General features: G+C 41.6%; 1 protein-coding gene across 1 annotated transcript in view; it reads left to right on the top strand.

The window, feature by feature from the left end:
* The window catches only part of fam222aa (family with sequence similarity 222 member Aa), a 122,470-nt gene that overhangs the window by 26,381 nt on the left and 77,157 nt on the right, over positions 1-18,932 (top strand). Inside the window, exon 2 of the mRNA XM_014160773.2 lies at positions 15,873-16,027. Coding sequence (XP_014016248.1) covers positions 15,922-16,027 — 106 coding nt within the window. The 5' untranslated portion in view covers positions 15,873-15,921. The remainder of the gene's footprint in view (positions 1-15,872; positions 16,028-18,932) is intronic.

Here is an 18,932-nt window from a genome sequence, read left to right on the forward strand (position 1 = left end):
CTTTCTCTCTCTCTCTCTCTCTCTCTCTCTCTCTCTCTCTCTCTTTCTCTCTCTCTCTCTCTCTCTCTCTCTCTCTTTCTCCCTGTGCACCAAACTTCTCCAAATTCTTGAGAAGGAAAAGAGACTAATAATCAGTCAGCCCATGCTGTTATCTCTAATTGTCTGGTCACGTTCGCTGATAAAAAAAAAAGCTCTTTATCAGACTCCCTTTGTCATGGAAAGTGCTCACCGTTTTAAAATCGTTATGACCCAGGAAGTTTTTCACTCATCACTGAACTAGAAATACACTAAGACCTTGCAGGTACAGTTGAAGTCGGAAGTTTACATAAACTTATGTTGGAGTATTTAAAACTTGTTTTTCAACCACTCCACACATTTCTTGTTAACAAACTATAGTTTTGGCAAGTCGTTTAGGACATCTACTTTGTGCATGACGCAAGTAATTTTTCCAAAAAATAGTTTACAGACAGATTATTCCACTTATAATTCACTGTATCACAATTCCAGTGGGTCAGAAGTTTACATACACTAAGTTGACTGTGCCTTTAAACATCTTGGAAAATTCCACAAAATGATGTTATGGCTTTAGAAGCTTCTGATAGGCTAATTGACATAATTTGAGTCAATTGGAGGTGTACCTGTGGATGTATTTCAAGGCCTACCTTCAAACTCAGTGCCTTTTTGCTTGACATCATGGGAAAATCAAAAGACTTCAGAAAAAAAAATTGTAGACCTCCACAAGTCTGGTTCATCCTTGGGAGCAATTTCCAAATGCCTAAATGTACCACGTTCATCTGTACAAACAATAGTACTCAAGTATAAACACCATGGGACCACGGAGCCGTCATATCGCTCAGGAAGGAGACGCGTTCTGTCTCCTAGAGATGAACGTACTTTGGTGCGAAAAGTGCAAATCAATCCCAGAACATCAGCAAAGGACCTTGTGAAGATGCTGGAGGAAACGGGTACACAAGTATCTATATCCACAGTAAAACGAGTCCTATATAGACATAACCTGAAAGGCCACTCAGCAAGGAAGAAGCCACTGCTCCAAAACCGCCATAAAAAACCCAGACTACGGTTTGCAACTGCATATGCGGACAAAGATCGTACTTTTTCGAGAAATGTCCTCTGGTCTGATGAAACAAAAATAGAACTATTTGGCCATAATGACCATTGTTATGTTTGGAGGAAAAAGGGGGAGGCTTGCAAGCTGAAGAACACCATCCCAACCATGAAGCACGGTGGTGGCAGCATCATGTTGTGTGGGTGCTTTGCTGCAGGAGGGACTGGTGCACTTCACAATATAGATGGTATCATGAGGGAGGACAATTATGTGGATATATTGAAGCAACATCTCAAGACATCAGTCAAGAAGTTAAAGCTTGGTCGCAAATGGGTCTTCCAAATGGACAATGACCCCAAGCATACTTCCAAAGTTATGGCTTAAGGACAACAAAGTCAAGGTATTGGAGTGGCCATCACAAAGCCCTGACCTCACTCCTTTTGAACATTTGTGGGCAGAACTGAAAAAGTGTGTGCGAGCAAGGAGGCCTACCAACCTGACTCGGTTACACCAGCTCTGTCAGGAGGAATGGGCCAAAAGTCACCCAACTTATTGTGGGAAGCTTGTGGAAGGCTACCCGAAATGTTTGACCCAAGTTTAAATTGTTTAAGGCAATGGTACCAAATACTAATTGAGTGTATGTAAACTTCTGACCCACTGGGAATCTGATGAAAGAAATAAAAGCTGAAATAAATCATTCTCGCTACTATTATTCTGATATTTCACATTCATAAAATAAAGTGATGATGCTAACTGACCTAAGACAGGGAATTTTTACTAGTATTAGATTTCAGGAATTGTAAAAAACTGAGTTGAAATGTATTTGGCTAAGGTGTTTGTAAACTTCCGACTTCAACTGTATATAGGCAGGAGGAAAAGGTTATTTTAGCACACACTCCGTGCAAAAGGACCCATAATCCAGAAGGGATGGCTTTATGTATGTACAAGGGCTGTGCTAATGGGAGAGTATCCTCATGGGAAACATCGTACCTTTTTCTCCCTCTTTGTTTTAGATGACAGCCACTCTCACTCTACGTTTGCGGTTTCATCATACCACACACTCGTTCTCTCCGATTTGTCTTAGAGCTCAGTGTTGTGTGAGTCTGAGAGAGACAAGTCTACCTGTCATATTGGTCTCTATCAAATGTCTCCTTGTTCCATGGGAGCAGCTTGGTGGCGTCTCTACTCAGCGTTACAGAGTAGAGGGAGGACTGTTGTTGAGGGTCTCAGTATTTCCTGTGTTTGAGGGGTGCAAAATCCACTTGTCATTTAAATCTCGCTGGATTGATTGCTTTCATTTTACTCTGGCGACTCTTTCCCACTCTTGCTTGTACCATTAGTTTCTCTCCGTTAATGTAACGACCGCGGAAACGTTTGTAATGACCTGTCAAACACACTCCGGTAATGGCTGAAATGGGCTCAGCTGAATACATTGGCTTTCCGTTGCATCTATAAGAACCCTAAAGCCTGGTCGGGGATTTAACAATAGCGTCTCGACACCTACATCACAATAAAGAGAAGAAATAACTTTGTTTTGACGGGTATTGATTTTTCAAAAAAAGAGTTATGATTTAATACAGTTGAAATGTTTACAAATTAGATGTGCTGAAATGAAAGCAACTTCCTGAAACTGAACACTGGGATTATAGTGATATTATGTCTGATCTCACAAACAACGTAAAGTATGTTTAGATGGGTGTCATCTAGAACCAAGCGTTTTCAGTTTAAATCACTGGGTATCCTTCTCTTGACACACTTGCTGAGTTATGCAGTAGAACGTGACCACAACTTTAATGAATAATTCATGAAGCAGCAGTCTAGTCAGAGCACATTTTTGGTTGTCTTTTATATTTCATTTATTAATGTACGCAAATACACAGTGTATACGTATATGCCAAAGGCACATCTAATTTTTGTTATTTTATCACAAAGTATTGAAAAAAATAACTGGTATACTAAGAACATGTGTATATATATGAGTGCATTATAAGAAAGGAAAAAGTGACATTTTACAATAAATGTAAAACCTTAATTCCCACCAAAATGCCTGAACTGAGTATCTTCATCCATTGTCCAACAGTTACATTTTTTTAGATTTTATTTCCCCAACTGTACATTTTTCCGATAACTGTTGCTAGTCTCAGGTCTAAAAACATGACTCGGTGTGCGTGTGAGGAGAGAAATCCCTGCTAGGTTTCTAACTGTGTTTTGCTGTGTGGACATGACATTCAACAGCACAAAAGTAAATGAATCTGTCACCCGTCAGTTTGATTGAATGCGAAGAGTGTCAATATATGAAGAGGCCCTCATAACCCTGCGCCACCGTTTGATCTGGGACGCCCTCCAGTCAGACCCCGGAGTCACCTCAATGCCAGCACAGAGTGGTGTTTTTCAGAACCAAACATGAAGGAAACAAGGAAATAAATCATGTTTCCTTTTAATTATATTCTATTGATTTATTGAGCACCACACATATATTTTCAGACGGACATCTTTTCAGGCGGAAGCCTTTTGTGTGCGAACGTGCAGGTGACGTGCGTGCGTGGGTGTCTGTGCGTGAGAAGGCTTTGCCGTTTCTGTCTCTTTTTCTCTGTTTATGATTTCTTCATAAACTGACGTTGGCTCCTCTTTGATCTGTCGGAGCCAAGCTGAGAAACCATGGCACCGACAAACAATGAACAAAACGACTAAAGACGACGCTACAGCAGCATATAGGAGGGAGGGAGGGGGGGGGGTGTGTATTAGACTAGACCGTGTTGTTGTGTTAATCGATGAATAGATCTATCTGTGACACACATTCAGTGATACCCTGGGATATGAAAGTTGTCTCTTTTTTTTTTGGACCAGGGTTTGGAGACTTTTTTTGGAGATGAGGCATTGAGAACGGTAGATGGGGTGGGGGGGATTCAGTTCCATTACTATGTCAAGTAAGAGCCCTCTGAGCAAAAACTTGCATATAGGCATCATTTGAAAGTAAGCTTTTAACAGTAATTAAGTCCTACTTGGGTGGTTGTCTTAACATGTGCTCAGTTGATTAGAGGTGTTGGTGATGGAGCAATCCAAGTGGCACACTGACATGTCAAGAGCTGGAAGCATCACGGGGGGCGTCACGGGGAAGTCACATCTTTGCACTGGACCACTGAGACTAAGTGCTACTTGCTCCTGTGTTTCCTCTGTCGTCTCTGACGGACTATACTTTTATTTCTGTTTATTTCTGTGTTTTTATTTCTTACTGGCCAACAGCAGCACCAATACACACTACATGACAAAAAGTATGTGGACACCTGCTCATCGAACATCTCATTCCATAATCATGGGAATTAATATGGAATTGGTCACCCCTTTGTTGCTATAACAGTCTCTGCTCTTCTGGGAAGGCTTTCCACGATATGTTGGAACATTGCTGGAGGGACTTGCCTCCATTCATCCACAAGAGCATTAGTGAGGTCGGGCACTGATGTTTGGCTATTAGGCCTGGCTTGCAGTTGGCATTCCAATTCATCCCAAAGGTGTTCAATGGGGTTGAGGTCAGGGCTCTGTGCAGGCCAGTCAAGTTCTTCCACACCAATCTCGCCGAACAATTTCTGTATGGACCTCGCTTTGTGCACGGTGGCATTGTCATGCTGAAACAGGAAAGGGCCTTCCCCAAACTGTTACCACAAAGTTGGAAGCACAGAATTGTCTAGAATGTCATTGTATGCTGTAGCGTTAAGATTTCCCTTCACTGGAACTAAGGGGCCTAGCCCGAACCATGAAAAACAGCCTCAGACCATTACTGGCACAATGCATTGGGGCAGGTAGCGTTCTCGTGGTATCCGCCGAACCCAGATTCGTCCGTCAGACTGCCAGATGGTGAAGCGTGATTCCTCACTCCAGAGAGGGCAACACCACTGCTCCAGAGTCAAATGGTGGCATACTTAACACCACTCCAGCAGACTCTTGGCATTGCACATGGTGATGTGCGGCACCTCGGCCACGGAAACCCATTTCATCACGAACAGTTCTTGTGCTGACGTTGCTTCCAGAAGCAGTTTGGAACTCGGTAGTGGGTGTTACAACCGAGGACAGTCCCATTCTGTGAGCTTGTGTGGACTATTACTTTGCGGCTGAGCCGTTGTTGCTCCTAGACATTTCCGTTTCACAATAACAGCACTTACAGTTGACTGGGGCAGCTCTATCAGGGCAGAAATGTTACGAACCGACTTGTCACGTTGAAAGTCACTGAGCTCTTCAGTAAGGCCATTCTACGGCCAATGTTTTGTTCATGGAGATTCCATGGCTGTGTGCTCGATTTTATACACCTGTCAGCAACGGGTGTGGCTGAAATAGCCGAATCCACTCATTTTAAGAGGTATGTGTGTAATATATATGTATGTATATGTGTGTGTAACTGTATGCATTTTTCATATGTGAACTGTAGAAAAGGGGTTGTTGCTTACATTTACATTTTAGTCATTTAGCAGACGCTCTTATCCAGAGCGACTTACAGTAGTGAATGCATACATTTCATTTCATTTTTTCTGTGCTGGCCCCCCGTGGGAATCGAACCCACAACACTGGCGTTGCGAACACCATGCGTTGCAAACACCATGCTCTACCAACTGAGCTACAGGGAAGGCTAGAGTCAGTGTCACAGTTGTCTCATTTGGGTGGCCTTTTATTAGGCATTAATGATAGAACTAGCCCTGCACAGAGACACAGCAGTCAGCCCAGAAGTCAATTAGTCCTCATTGCTATGACATGGTTGACATTAGTGTATGCAAGCGTGTGGTGATATGAGATGGCAGTCTACTCACTGCTTTTGGACTGACAGCAAACCATGACTGAAACACTGATGCTGACTGGAATATGGAACCAAAAGGGTACTGCTTTATTTTATTTGACAGCCCAGTTTAAGCTGGTACTTACCTAGGCCTGGTTTCCCAAAAGCAAAGTTAATCTTTGGAACCTTTTTAGGAGCATCGTTAAATCTCCGAGCTGTGTCCCAAAACCATTGTTATTGACGCACTTTAAAACGCTTGTAGTCTAACGCCTGCCTCAGACCACTCGTACAACAGCTAAATGCGTCGTTAATGAAAACTAAGTTGACTGCATTAAAATATAAATACTGTAGCTATAGGCCTATTTCAATCATATTGAAATACATTTCATGTTCAATAAATGTAGTTCTATTTTGCTACTTGTAGGCTACTGTCTGTAATTTGTCTCAGTATATTTCATGATGTGTAGACTAACGTGAGCAATGATGTGCCAAGTCGGTGATTTAGTGCATTTTTATAGGGTAAGCCACAACAATATTTGCAGCCATAGGTGATAATATCTCTCTAGGAGCTGATCCGTCTTCAGTATTGTGAGACCATTTTAATCTTAAATGGTAAGATTTGAATTGAGAGAGCTGATCCGAGAGCAGCGTGGCCTTTCTTTGGATCCTATCAGTGTCGACACGTGCTCCAACGACGCACTTGGTTCTCTCTGCGTGTTTTGGGGAACGCCCGTTACGTCTTCGGCCGCTGTGGGAAAGATGCATCGTTAAAACACCCGTAAGCCTAAGTTACATCATGATTGGGAAACTGGGCCCTGATATTTAAGCGTACTTACCCTTAAAGACGGTAAGGCTTTGTAAGTATTGTCATTCTGTATTACTAACAGTGAAGTGAAAGGTCAGTGCAGCAGGATCCATTCTCCATACGTGTTATAGAAATAACGTGTCACCTACCAACTACTTCCTGTAGGCTTTAGCACACAATGGCCTTTTGTTGGGCCAGTTTTGTTTTGCTGGTGTATTGGGTTGTGCAGGACTGTTGAGTATAGACTGTGTCTAGGGGCCTGTATTGTTCTAGGGAATCGCTGTCTCTTGTTAGTGGAGCTGTGAGGGTTGGTTAACAATGCCTTATTTAATGTCCCAGCCTGCGTGCCTGTCAGCAAATGTCCTCTCAGGATTTGTGTGTGTGTGTGTTGTTTATACTTGTGTGTGCTGGTGCAGTGTGTGTGTCTGCGATCTATGGAGCCTCTCCCTTTGTGTTTGTGTCCCCAAATTGGGGTCTGTAGCTCTTCTATTGTGTGCCCTATCCACCGTAGACTAGTGTGTATGCGTGAATGTGTGCGTGCGTGTATAGTGCTGTGTGTGTGTGTGGAGGAAAGTTAAAGGGCAGGGGAGTTTACTGCCAGCCATTCCTAATGGTAATGGGGCCTTTCATTCTCCCGCTATTCATGAGGGGGAGCTGGGGGATCAGCGGGGTAGAGGCAGTGCCTTGTTAAAGAAAAAAGAAAGGGATTTGAGTGTGTCGATTGGATTAACTTGTTTGGGTTTATTAACAGGGGAGACACAGCATCTTGTTAAAAGCGCTGCATGGGGCGTCCCACAGTGAGCCGGTGGGTCACTATTCAATTAGGCCCAAGCCCCGTTCACCAAGCACGGCCACTACCAGTCAGCCCGCCACCAGGCTCCCAGACCTGCTCTGTTGGAAGGAGGTGGGGGCATCACCAGGGCTGCACGCACAAACTGACAGACAGACATTCGCAAACACACATGTACACTACTCTTTTACAATTGCTTCCACGTTTGGAGCGTACAAGGCCCTTTCATGTGGTTGCTCTCCCAACCTGGCTGGATGGGGACGCGCCTCCTATAATCTGAGGGTCCATTCTCATTGACGAGAATGAATATCTATTCTCCTGAGACATTACTGTAATGTATATTTCTCACGTCTCGAACGCTACCTCTCTGTAGGTCACGCACGGCACCTGCCCAATAGTTGGGCAGTGTAAACAGAATTGTCTCGTTGAGCCCAACATTCATACAGTATAAATACTAATAGCAAAGCATTGTTTTTGAAACGGATGAAGTGTATAGACATTTTTATTATATTTTAGTTTTCACCTGAAATTGCAGTAACAGCCTGAGCCACCGCCCATGCAAGAAGCTGATCAACTCACCAAAAATGACGTAAATGTAAAATGTAGGGGAATTATCAGCATTTTCAATCGGTATTTTCCGTTTACCTCATATAATAATAAAATTAAGTCTGTTTTGTTCTAAGATGGCTTTAATACGGTGGAACTGTACTTTTACATATTCGTATGAGAGGGGTAAACGTTAGTATATTAAACAAACGTTACTAGCTAGCATAGGTACCTAGCTGTGTTTTGTCATGCTAGGTACATTTATATGCAAGCTACATTTAATTATCTGCACACGCTTGTGAATTGTTGAAGAATGTAGCTAATATGGTTTGGTTGCATTATCCCACAGTAGTTAATGTTGGAAAAGTTTATTGCATCGTTGAATAGTTTTCGACTTACTGGTGTGTACTGGGATACTGATATTTATGGTAAATTCAGAGCTCCAGAGCAATAATGTCACGTTACCAGACAACGGAAGGTAAGGTAAGGCAAGGATGTAAGGTAAATGGGCGGAGTGCGTTCCATTTCCTTTATACAATTTGCTCATTTTTTTCTACAAACATTATACTGCACATTACTTTATTATTATTTAGCTCCTTTGTTAGCAGTAAGATGCAGTTTATAGTTCATGCCCGGATCGGTAGGAAAATGTTTGTATGGAAAGGTATGCTCATATAATCTGTTCCACACATATATGCGGTTATTTACCCGTCTCTAAGCTACAGTGTACATGGAAGTGGTCATGTCTGTTTCGGACATAATATATTTAATGCTTGTCCTTCTAACTCCGACAGTGCAGTAATATCTAACAGGTAATATCTAACAAATTACACAACATATACACAAAACACACACATCTAAGTAGGAATGAATTAAAACTATATACATATGGATGAGCAATGTCAGAGTGGACCGGACTAAGATAAAGTAGAATAGAATACAGTATATACATATGATATGAGTAATGCAAGATATGTAAACATTATTAAGTGAATGAGATACCGTAGAATAGTTTAGAATACACTATATACCTATGATATGAGTAATGCCAGATATGTAAATCTTATTAAAGTGACTAGTGTTCCATTCCTTAAAGTGGCCAGTGATTCCTAGTCTATGCCTATTGGCAGCAGCCTCTAATGTGCTAGTGATGGCTGTTTAACAGTCTGATGGCCTTGAGATAGAAGCTGTTTTTCAGTCTCTCGGTCCCAGCTTTGATGCACCTGTACTGACCTCGCCTTCTGGATGGTAGCGGGGTGAACAGGCAGTGGCTCGGGTGGTTGTTGTCCTTGATTATCTTTTTGGCCTTCCTGTGACATAGGGTGCTATAGGTGTCCTAGAGGGCAGGTAGTTTGCCCCCGCTAATGCGTTGGGCAGATCGCACCACCCTCTGGAGAGCCTTGCGGTTACGGGTGGTGCAGTTGCCGTACCAGGCAGTGATACAGCCCGACAGGATGCTTTCAATTGTGCATCTGTAAATGTTTGAGGGTTTTAGGTGACAAGCCACATTTCTTTAGCCTCCTGAGGTTGAAGAGGCTCTGTTGCACCTTCTTCACCACACTGTCTGTGTGGGTGATCCATTTCAGTTTGTCAGTGATGTGTACACCAAGGAACTTGAAGCTTTCCACCTTCTCCACTGCGGCCCCGTTGATGTAGATAGGGGGGTGCGCCCTCTGCTATTTCCTGAAGTCCATGATCATCTCCTTTGTTTTGTTGACGTTGAGTGAGAGGTTGTTTTCCAGGCACCACTCTCCCAGGGCCCTCACCTCCCTGTAGGCTGTTTCGTCATCGTGGGTAATCAAGCCTACTATTTTTTTCGTCTCCAGCCCAACGCACCTACTAATACATCTAATACATCTGTATTAGCCAGATGTTGGTGTTATGTTGCCATACATTTTGGTATTTTCCTTGGGTATACAGTATATGGGCTCGTTTTGGAGAGAAATTCAGTTCTGCTTTAGAATTTAAGTGGGGAGTCTGCTTGAGCCAGGTACACTCCTAACGTGTAATAGCTATTGCGGTTTGTTATTTTGTTTGAGAAGTAAGTCTATTGTCTACCCGTATGTGTTGTGAATGTCTTTGCCAGCTATCACTAATGAACACTCTGGATAAATATGGACACCTTTTGCACCAGACCTTCAGTCACACTTTATTTGGATAGTCCATCTGTAGATGATGGTCATACTATCTGTTCATAAGCATCTGGCGATCTGTTGATAAGCAACTGCTTGCTAAGGGTACGGTTAAGGTAAGGTTTAGAATAAGGGTTAGGATTAGGGTAAGGGTTAATTTTAGGGTTAGGATAAGGGTTAGAGCTAGAGTTAGTATATAGTTAGTTGAAATGTTACTGATTAGTATGTAGAACGTCTACAGATGGACTATCCAAATAAAGGGTCACAGAACCTTCTGCCTCCTAAATATCTACCCTTACGACCACATCTCTACGTTACCTAGTTCACATTTGGTGGGATATGAACCCACGCCTCCGAAGAGACTGGAGCCTCAAAAAGGAGTCACAGGAGTAAAGTGAAAGCTATATCAATTCAGCAACATTTAAGTGACAAGTGGATTTTGCACCGCTCAAACACAGGAAATAGATGGCTGAAAAATACATCCTCAGGTGGGCGGGGCATGCAGGCTGCGAACTTAATTGTTACCAGAAATGATTTGATATTGAGATAAAAACAGCTGCATTGGACCTTTAATAGATGGGCTGAGAGGACACAGAGAGAGGCTTTTAGCCTGTGAATGGCCAGTAATGAGCTCAAAGTGCCTGTGTGTTTGGGCCAGGCCTGCCTCGTGTGTGTGTGTGTGTGTGTGTGTGTGTGTGAGAGGGGAAATGGCACTGCTCACACTAGTAGGCTTTTCAGGGGCACCTGGCATGTGCGTGGATGCACACACTGCAATCAATAGGTCTTCTTTGACTATGCCTACAGCACATGAACGGCAGGGGTTTTTGTCCATCAAAAAGGGGCTTAGGTGGTGGGCGTTGCAATCAGTGAGGTCGGCCCATCAGAGCGGCTGAATTCTAGAGAACATTTTAGAGTGGCGCAGCGGTCTAAGGCACTGCATCCCAGTGCTGAGGCGCCACTACAGCCTGGGGTTCGATCCCAAGCTGTGTCAATCTCAAATACAAAATACATTTTGATTTGTTTAACACTTTTTTGGTTACTACATGATTCCATATGTGTTATTTCATAGTTTTGATGTCTTTACTATTATTCTCCAATGTAGAAAATAGTAAAAAATTAAGAAAAACCCTTGAATGAGAAGGTATGTCCAAACTTTTGACTGGTACTGTTTATAAAAAAAAGATTTGGAGGCCCCCCATCTTGGCGGTGAAGATGCATGTTTTGCAGTTTAAAGCTAATTTCCTGAAATTCTACCCATTTTGACGCGCAGCCGACAGGAAATGTTGCAATTTTAAAGATTATTTGCTGAAATTCTATGCATTTTGCCATGGGCTAAAGCTGTGCTATTTTGCTTAAACATAATAACTAAATCAATACTGCTAAATTAAGTGTTTTTGGAGTTTTCAATTCTCCCTGACTGTTTAGCTTTTCTTTAGGTGATTGTAAATTCTCAAAGATTATGTTATATAAAAACTATGTAGGTCCATTATATTTTCTACGTACTTTATAACTGAGTTTTAGTCGTTGAAGTTTACAGTGTTTTTCCATCCTGAAAATGTATAAAACAAAAAACATTTATATATACATACACTGAGTGTACAAAACATTAGGAACACTTGCTCTTTCCATGACAGAATGACCAGGTGAAAGCTATGATCCCTTATTGTTGTCACTTTTTATTTTATTTTTTTAACCTGTATTTAACTAGTCAAGTCAGTTAAGAACAAATTCTTATTTACAATGACGGCCTACCCTGGCCAAACCCTAACCCGGACGACACTGGGCCAATTGTGCGCCGCTCTATTGGACTCCCAATTACAACCAGTTTTTAAATCCAATTCTAATCATTGTAGATTAAGGGGAGCAGACAGGTTTAAGAAGGATTTTTAAGCCTTGAGACAATTGAAACATGGATTGTGTGTGTTCCATTCAGAGGGTGAATTGGCACGACAAAATATTTAAGTCCCTTTTTTAAACGGGGTATGGAAATAGGTGCACACAGACACATGCTTTAAACATTATAGAGTTACTTATAGTTCGAGGTTCTGATCTACTGTGTTTACATTCAGTGTTTAGTCTACAACGAATGAGGCGATAGAGTTTATACACACAATAACTTACATTCTGTGAGGCATTTGGGTCTTTATGGTCATAGAGCTGGAGATTTATAGCCTACGGGGAGATTGATTAGTGCCTTCATTGGCCCTGATGCAGGGTTGGCAATCCCCCTCCCCACCCATTTGCCTGTTCACACACACACCGACACATCTTGGTCCCCCAGGCCTTTGCTGACAGTTTCCGAGAGCGGTCGCATGTTAAGTTGCTACAGACAGACTGCTGTTTCTCAACATTACCATTTTTTGCTGTCCATAGATAATGCTATCAATCACCACGGCGCTGTGTGTGTACTGTACAGTGCCTTCAGAAAGTATTCATACCCCTTGACTTATTCCACATTTTTGTTGTTTTACAGCCTGAATTCCAAAATCAAATAACAATAATTCTCACCCATCTACACACAATACACATAATGACAAAGTGAAAACTTGTTTTTGGAAATTCTAGCAAACGTATTGAAAATGAAATTCAGAAATATCTCATTTACATAAGTATTCACACCCCTGAGTCAATACACTTTAGAATCACCTTTGGCAGCGATTACAGCTGTCTTTCTGGGTAAGTCTCTAAGAGCTTCCCACACCTGGATTGTGCAACATTTGCCCATTTATTCTTTTCAAAATTCTTCAAGCTCTGTCAAATTAGTTGTTGATCATTACTAGACAACCATTTTCAGGTCTTGCTGTAGATTTTAGTCAAAACTGTAACTCGTCCACTCAGGAACATTCACTGTCTTCTTGGTAAGCAACGCCAGTGTAGATCTGGCTTTGTTTTATTTTATTGTCCTGCTGATAATAGGTTATTGTCCTGGGATTTCATCTCCCAGTGTCTGGTGGAAAGCAGACTGAACCAGGTTTTTCTCTAGGATTTTGACTGTGCTTAGCTCCATTCCGTTTCTTTTTTATCCTGAAAAACTCCCCAGTCCTTAACGATTACAAGCATACCCATAATATGATGCAGCCACCACTATGCTTAAAAATATGGAGAGTGGTACTCAGTAATGGGTTGTATTGAATTTGCCCCAAACATAACACTTTGTATTCAGGACAAAAAGTTAATTGCTTTGCCACATTTGTTAGTATAACTTTAGTGCTTGAATCTGTTTGAAATTCACTGTTCGACTAAGGGACCATTTACAGATAATGGAATGTGTGTGGTACAGAGATGAGGTAGTCATTCAACAATCATGTTGAACACTATTACATGCACAGTGAGTATATGCAACTTTTTATGTGACTTGTTAAGCATTTTTACTCCTGAACTTATTTAGGCTTGCTATAACAAAGGGGTTGAATACTTACAGTGCATTTGGAAAGTGTTCAGACCCCTTCCCTTTTTCCACATGTTGTTACGTTACAGCCTTATTCTAAGAACATGTTGATCAATCTACACACAATACCGTGTAATGACAAAGCAAAAACAGGTTTTTAAAATGTTTGCAACTTTATTAAAAATAAAACAGATACCTTATTTACATAAGTTTTCAGACCCTTTGCTATGAGACTTGAAATTGAGCTCAGGTGCATCCTGTTCCCATTGATCATCCTTGAGATGTTTCTACAACTTGATTGGAGTCCACCTGTGGTAAATTCAATTGCTTGGACATGATTTGGAAAGCCACACACCTGTCTATATAAAGGTCCCACAGTTGACAGTGCATGTCAGAGCAAAAACCAAGCCATGAGGTCAAGGGAATTGTCCGTAGAGCTCTGAGACAGGATTGTGTCAAGGAACAGATATGGGGAAGGGTGCATAAACATCTCTGTAGCATTGAAGGTCCCCAAGAACACAGTGGCCTCCATCATTCTTCAGAAGAAGTTTGGAACCACCAAGACTCTTCCTAGAGCTGGCCTGCCGGGTCAACCTGAGCAATCGGGGGAGAAGGGCCTTGATCAGGGAGGTGACCAAAAACCCGATGGTCACGCTGACAGAGCGCCAGAATTCCTCTGTGGAGATGGGAGAAACCTTCCAGAAGGACAACCATCTCTGTAGCACTCCACCAATCAGTCCTTCATGGTAGAGTGGCCAGACGGAAGCCAATCCTCAGTTAAAGGCACATGACAGCCCGCTTTGGAGTTTGCCAAAGCGCTCAGGACCTCAGACTGGGGGCGAAGGTTCACCTTCCAACAGGAAAATGACCTTAAGCACATAGCCAAGGCAACGTAGGAGTGGCTTCAGGACAAGTCTCTGAATGTCCTTGAGTGGCCTAGCCAGAGCTTGGACTTGAACCCGATCAAACATCTCTGGAGAGACCTGAAAATAGCTGTGCAGCGACGCTCCCCATCCAACGTGACAGAGCTTGAGAGGATCTTCAGAGAAGAATTGGAGAAACTCCCCAAATACAGGTGTGCCAAGCTTGTAGCGTCCTACCCAAGAAGACTCGAGGCTGTAATCGCTGCCAAGGTGCTTAAACAAAGTACTGAGTAAAGAGTCTGAATGATTATTTAAATGTTCTATTCAGTGATGTAAACTACTTAAGTATAAATACTTCAAAGTATTACTTAAGTTGTTTTATTGGGTATCTGCACTTTACTTTACTATTTATTTTTTTGACAACATTTGCTTCACTACATTTCTTAAGAAAATAATGTCGTTTTTACTCCATACATTTTCCCTGACACCCAAAAGTACACGTTACGTTTTGAATGCTAAGCTGACAGGAAGATGGTCCAATTCATGCACTTATCAAGAGAACACGTGGTCATCCCTACTTCCTCTGATCTGGTGAACTCACTAAACACAAATGCATAATTTGTAAATGAGTGTTCCCCCTGGCTATCAGTACATTTTAAGGAATTTTAAATGATTTATACTTTTGATACTTAAATATATTTAGAATCAACTACTTTTAGACTTTTACTCAAGTAGTATTTTACTGGGTGACTTACTTGAGTAATTTTCTATGACGGTATCTATACTTTTACTCAAGTATCACAATTGATACTTTACCACTGATAGTTCAGTTTTGTATTTTTAATAAATGGGCAAAAATTTCAAAAAAACTGTTTTTGCTTTGTCATTATGGGGTATTGTGTGTAGATTGATGAGGGGAAAAAACTATATAATCCGTTTTAGAATATGGCTGTAACGATACAAAATGTGGAAAAAGTCAAAGGGTCTAAATACTTTCTGAATGCTCTGTATTGACTGAAGACATTTCAGCTTTTCATTTTTTTTATTAGTAAAAAATTCAAACGTGATTCCACTTTGACATTATGGGGTATTGTGTGTGGGCCAGTGACAAAAACCCTCTATTTAATCAATTTTAAATTCAGGCTGTAACACAACAAAATGTGGAAAAAGTCAAGGGGTGTGAATACTTTCTGAAGGCACTTTGTGTTAGTTAGAAAGAGGTGTATCTAATAGACAGAAGTCACGCTAGAGCAGATGCCATGTTTGAAAGCATCAGTTTGGACCCTCCTTCCTCTAACCTGTTTGAACTCTTCTGCCCCCAGCACAGGGCAGGTGCATATTTATAATTTGTCACAGAGTTCCTAAGAAGACAGGCAGTTGTAGGCGGCATAGAGCGAGTCCTTGTCCCAGCTTGCTACTGAGCTTCAGACTTCCATGCCTGTGAAGCTTTGCTTCTTCTGTTCTGATGCTTTTCTCACATTCTTTCTTCATTCCCTTCTCTCGTTCTCTTTCTCCCCCAGGTTGGCCTTGGCAGTCCTCCGGCTGTAGTTGTCTCCCCACCCCCCCACCATGCTGGCCTGCCTGCAGAGGAGGCAGAACCCTCCCATCCCATCCTCCCAGCACCCCCTGTGTGCTAGCAAGGCCCTGGAGCCGCCTCAAGCCCTCAGCCGAAAATGTAAGTCCACGACAAGGGAAAAAAAAGAAAGGTCAAGGGTTTTGTTCGGTTGGCGTTATTTGTTGTTTCCAAATGTACAGTGCCTTTAGAAAGTACTCTTTACTAGGGCTGTCCTTGACTAATGAAATTCTTGGTCGACTCGATTTTGACCAACCAATTGATTGGTCAAAATGTTAAAATGTGTATTTTTCCATATATAGACACACTGTTTGAATAAATTCAACTATATGTAGGCTACTGCGCTTGTCTGATGCTTTATGCACTTTGATGAAAAATTAAGAAACACAAATTACTAAAGAGGGAGCCAGAGATCAATATAGCCTAACCAGAAGAACCCCCCCCCCGCACCTGCTGCCCGTTTCTACTGGCCTTAGCAGATTCTGCGGTTACGCTACCGAAGTTGCTGGTAATAGGCTACACCAGCAGTCAGAAACCTTTTCCATTTGGAGTGCTAATTTATCTTACCGTTTCTACTGATCTGCATGCCAGTTATGATTTTCAGATGCACATTTTCGTGGAACAGTTTCATTGAATTTATAATAAAGTCTCAATATCTACAAATCAATGACAAGTGGTTAATCAAAATTCTATCAAAATGAACATGATACAAATCTAAAAGTAACTTCTATTGCCATTGCCAATATGTAAAAATAGCCTACGTTAAGCCAACAAGTAAAAACATTGCAGCCCGCAGGTAGAAAATATCCTAATAAAGATAAATATCCTATAAATCACATTGGCTACGCATGGCCTGTCTGCAAGGAACTTGAAACATTGTATCAACAATTAACTTGATCCAAAATCTTGTGTTAGCAAACTTGCAACATTGTATAAAATATTCTGGGACCTCAAGTTTCCTGCGTCATTAAGCTCCGGACAGACAGCCACAGCTGTCGGCTATTTGTGCAAGGTATAAGAAATAATCAGATAGGCCTATTTTATGACGTTTCCACCGGGTCAGAGCATGACATTTTTTCTCCTTTCATGCTGAGTGGTTATAGAAAGGGAGAGCGCTGGAAATATTTTTCAAAGGAACTATTGTCATTCTCAGTGGAGGTCAAACAGACTTTGTTTACTTGCTGTTTGATTTAAATAAAAAAGTACTTTGAGAAGCTCCACGGTGATGGTGAGTTCAGTCAATCAGAAATAGTTTCAGATCCCCAAATGGGCACATTTACAAGCCTACATTTGCGTGCAGGCCAGGTAGCCTAGGCCTACTGTACTTCTATGCATAAACAGGTGCATGTCCTTACTCAAGATTGACAGGAGCGCTCCAAACAAAAGACAATGAATAAATTGACAACTCGACCAGTCGACTAAATAGGGTCAGCCCTACTTTTAATACATTTTGTTATGTTAGAAAGTGAGATTAAAATGGATTTAATTGTCCTTTTTTTGTCAATGATCTACACACAATATTCTAATGTCATACTGGAAGGGAAAATTATACAATTATGAAAAATAAAACATCTTGATTAGATAAGTATTCAACCTCTTTGGCAATGATTACAGCTATGAGAGTTTTTTGGTAAGTCTCTAAGAGCTTTGCATACCTGGATTGTACAATATTTGCCCATTTTATTCTTTAAAAAATTCAAGCTCTGTCAAGTTGGTTCTTGATCATCGCTAGACAGGAATTTTCAAGTCTTGCCATAGATTTTCAAGGAGCAAACTATAACTAGGCCACTCAGGAACATTTCAATATTGTCTTGGTAAGCAACTCCAGTGCATGTTTGTCATTTTCGTGCTGAATTTGTTTCCAGTGTCTGTTGGAAAGCAGACTGAACCAGATTTTTTTGTATCCCCAAAAAACTCCTTAGTCCATGCCGATGACAAGCATACCCATAACATGATGCAGCCGCTACCATGATTGAAAATATGAAGAGTGATACTCAGTGATATGTTGGATTTGCCCCAAACAATGCTTTGTATTCAGGACCAAAAGTTTATTTCTTTACCACATTTTTTGCAGTATTACTTTAGTGCCTTATTGCAAACAGGATTCTTTGTTTTGGAATAATTGTATACTGTACAGGCTTTCCTCTTTTCACTTTGTCATTTAGATTAGTATTGTGGAGTAACTTCAATGTTGTTGATCCATCCTCAGTTTTCTCCTATCACAGCCATTAAACTCTATAACTGTTTTAAAGTCACCATTGGCCTCATGGTGAAATCCCTGAGCGGTTTCCTTCCTCTCCAGCAGCTGAGTTAGGAAGGACGCCTGTATCTTTTTAATGAGTGGGTGTAGTGGTACACCATCCAAAGTGTAATTAATAACTTCACCATGCTCAAAGGGATAGTCAGTGTCTGCTTTTTTTTATTTTCGCCCATCTACCAATAGGTGCCCTGCTTTGCGAGACCTTGGATAACGTCCCTGGTCTTTGTGTACCTTACAGATAATTGTATGTCTGTGGTACAGAGATGGGGTAGTCGTTCAAAAATCATGTTAACCACTATTATTGCATGCAGAGTGAGTCTATGCCACTTATTATGTAACTTAAGCAAATTTTTACTCCACTTTGACATTATGGGATATTGTGTGTAGATCAGTGACACACAATCTCAATTTAATCCATTTTAAATTCACTCTGTAACACAACAAATGTGGAAAAAGTCATGGCACTGTATTTGATGTGGTGTGCACTTACAGTAAAGTGAGACTTTGGGTTGCCATCTTGTGTTCCTCATTGTGAAGAGAGGGACTGTTTAACTGTGCTGACTGTGCAGTCCTGGCAACGCGGCGTTTGAACAGCGTTAGTGTTTAATGTGCCTCCCTTGCCCTGGGTGACCCTCGGGGACCCTCGGGGTGTGTAAACATTTACAGTGTCTGGCCCCTGCCTCTGCGGCCCGGTGGCCTGGCTGTAAAGCACCACAGCTGCTCTGTTTGAGCCCAGAACACAAGCCT

Source organism: Salmo salar, chromosome ssa20 (genome assembly GCF_905237065.1).
Source record: "Salmo salar chromosome ssa20, Ssal_v3.1, whole genome shotgun sequence".
NCBI classification, from domain to species: domain Eukaryota; kingdom Metazoa; phylum Chordata; class Actinopteri; order Salmoniformes; family Salmonidae; genus Salmo; species Salmo salar.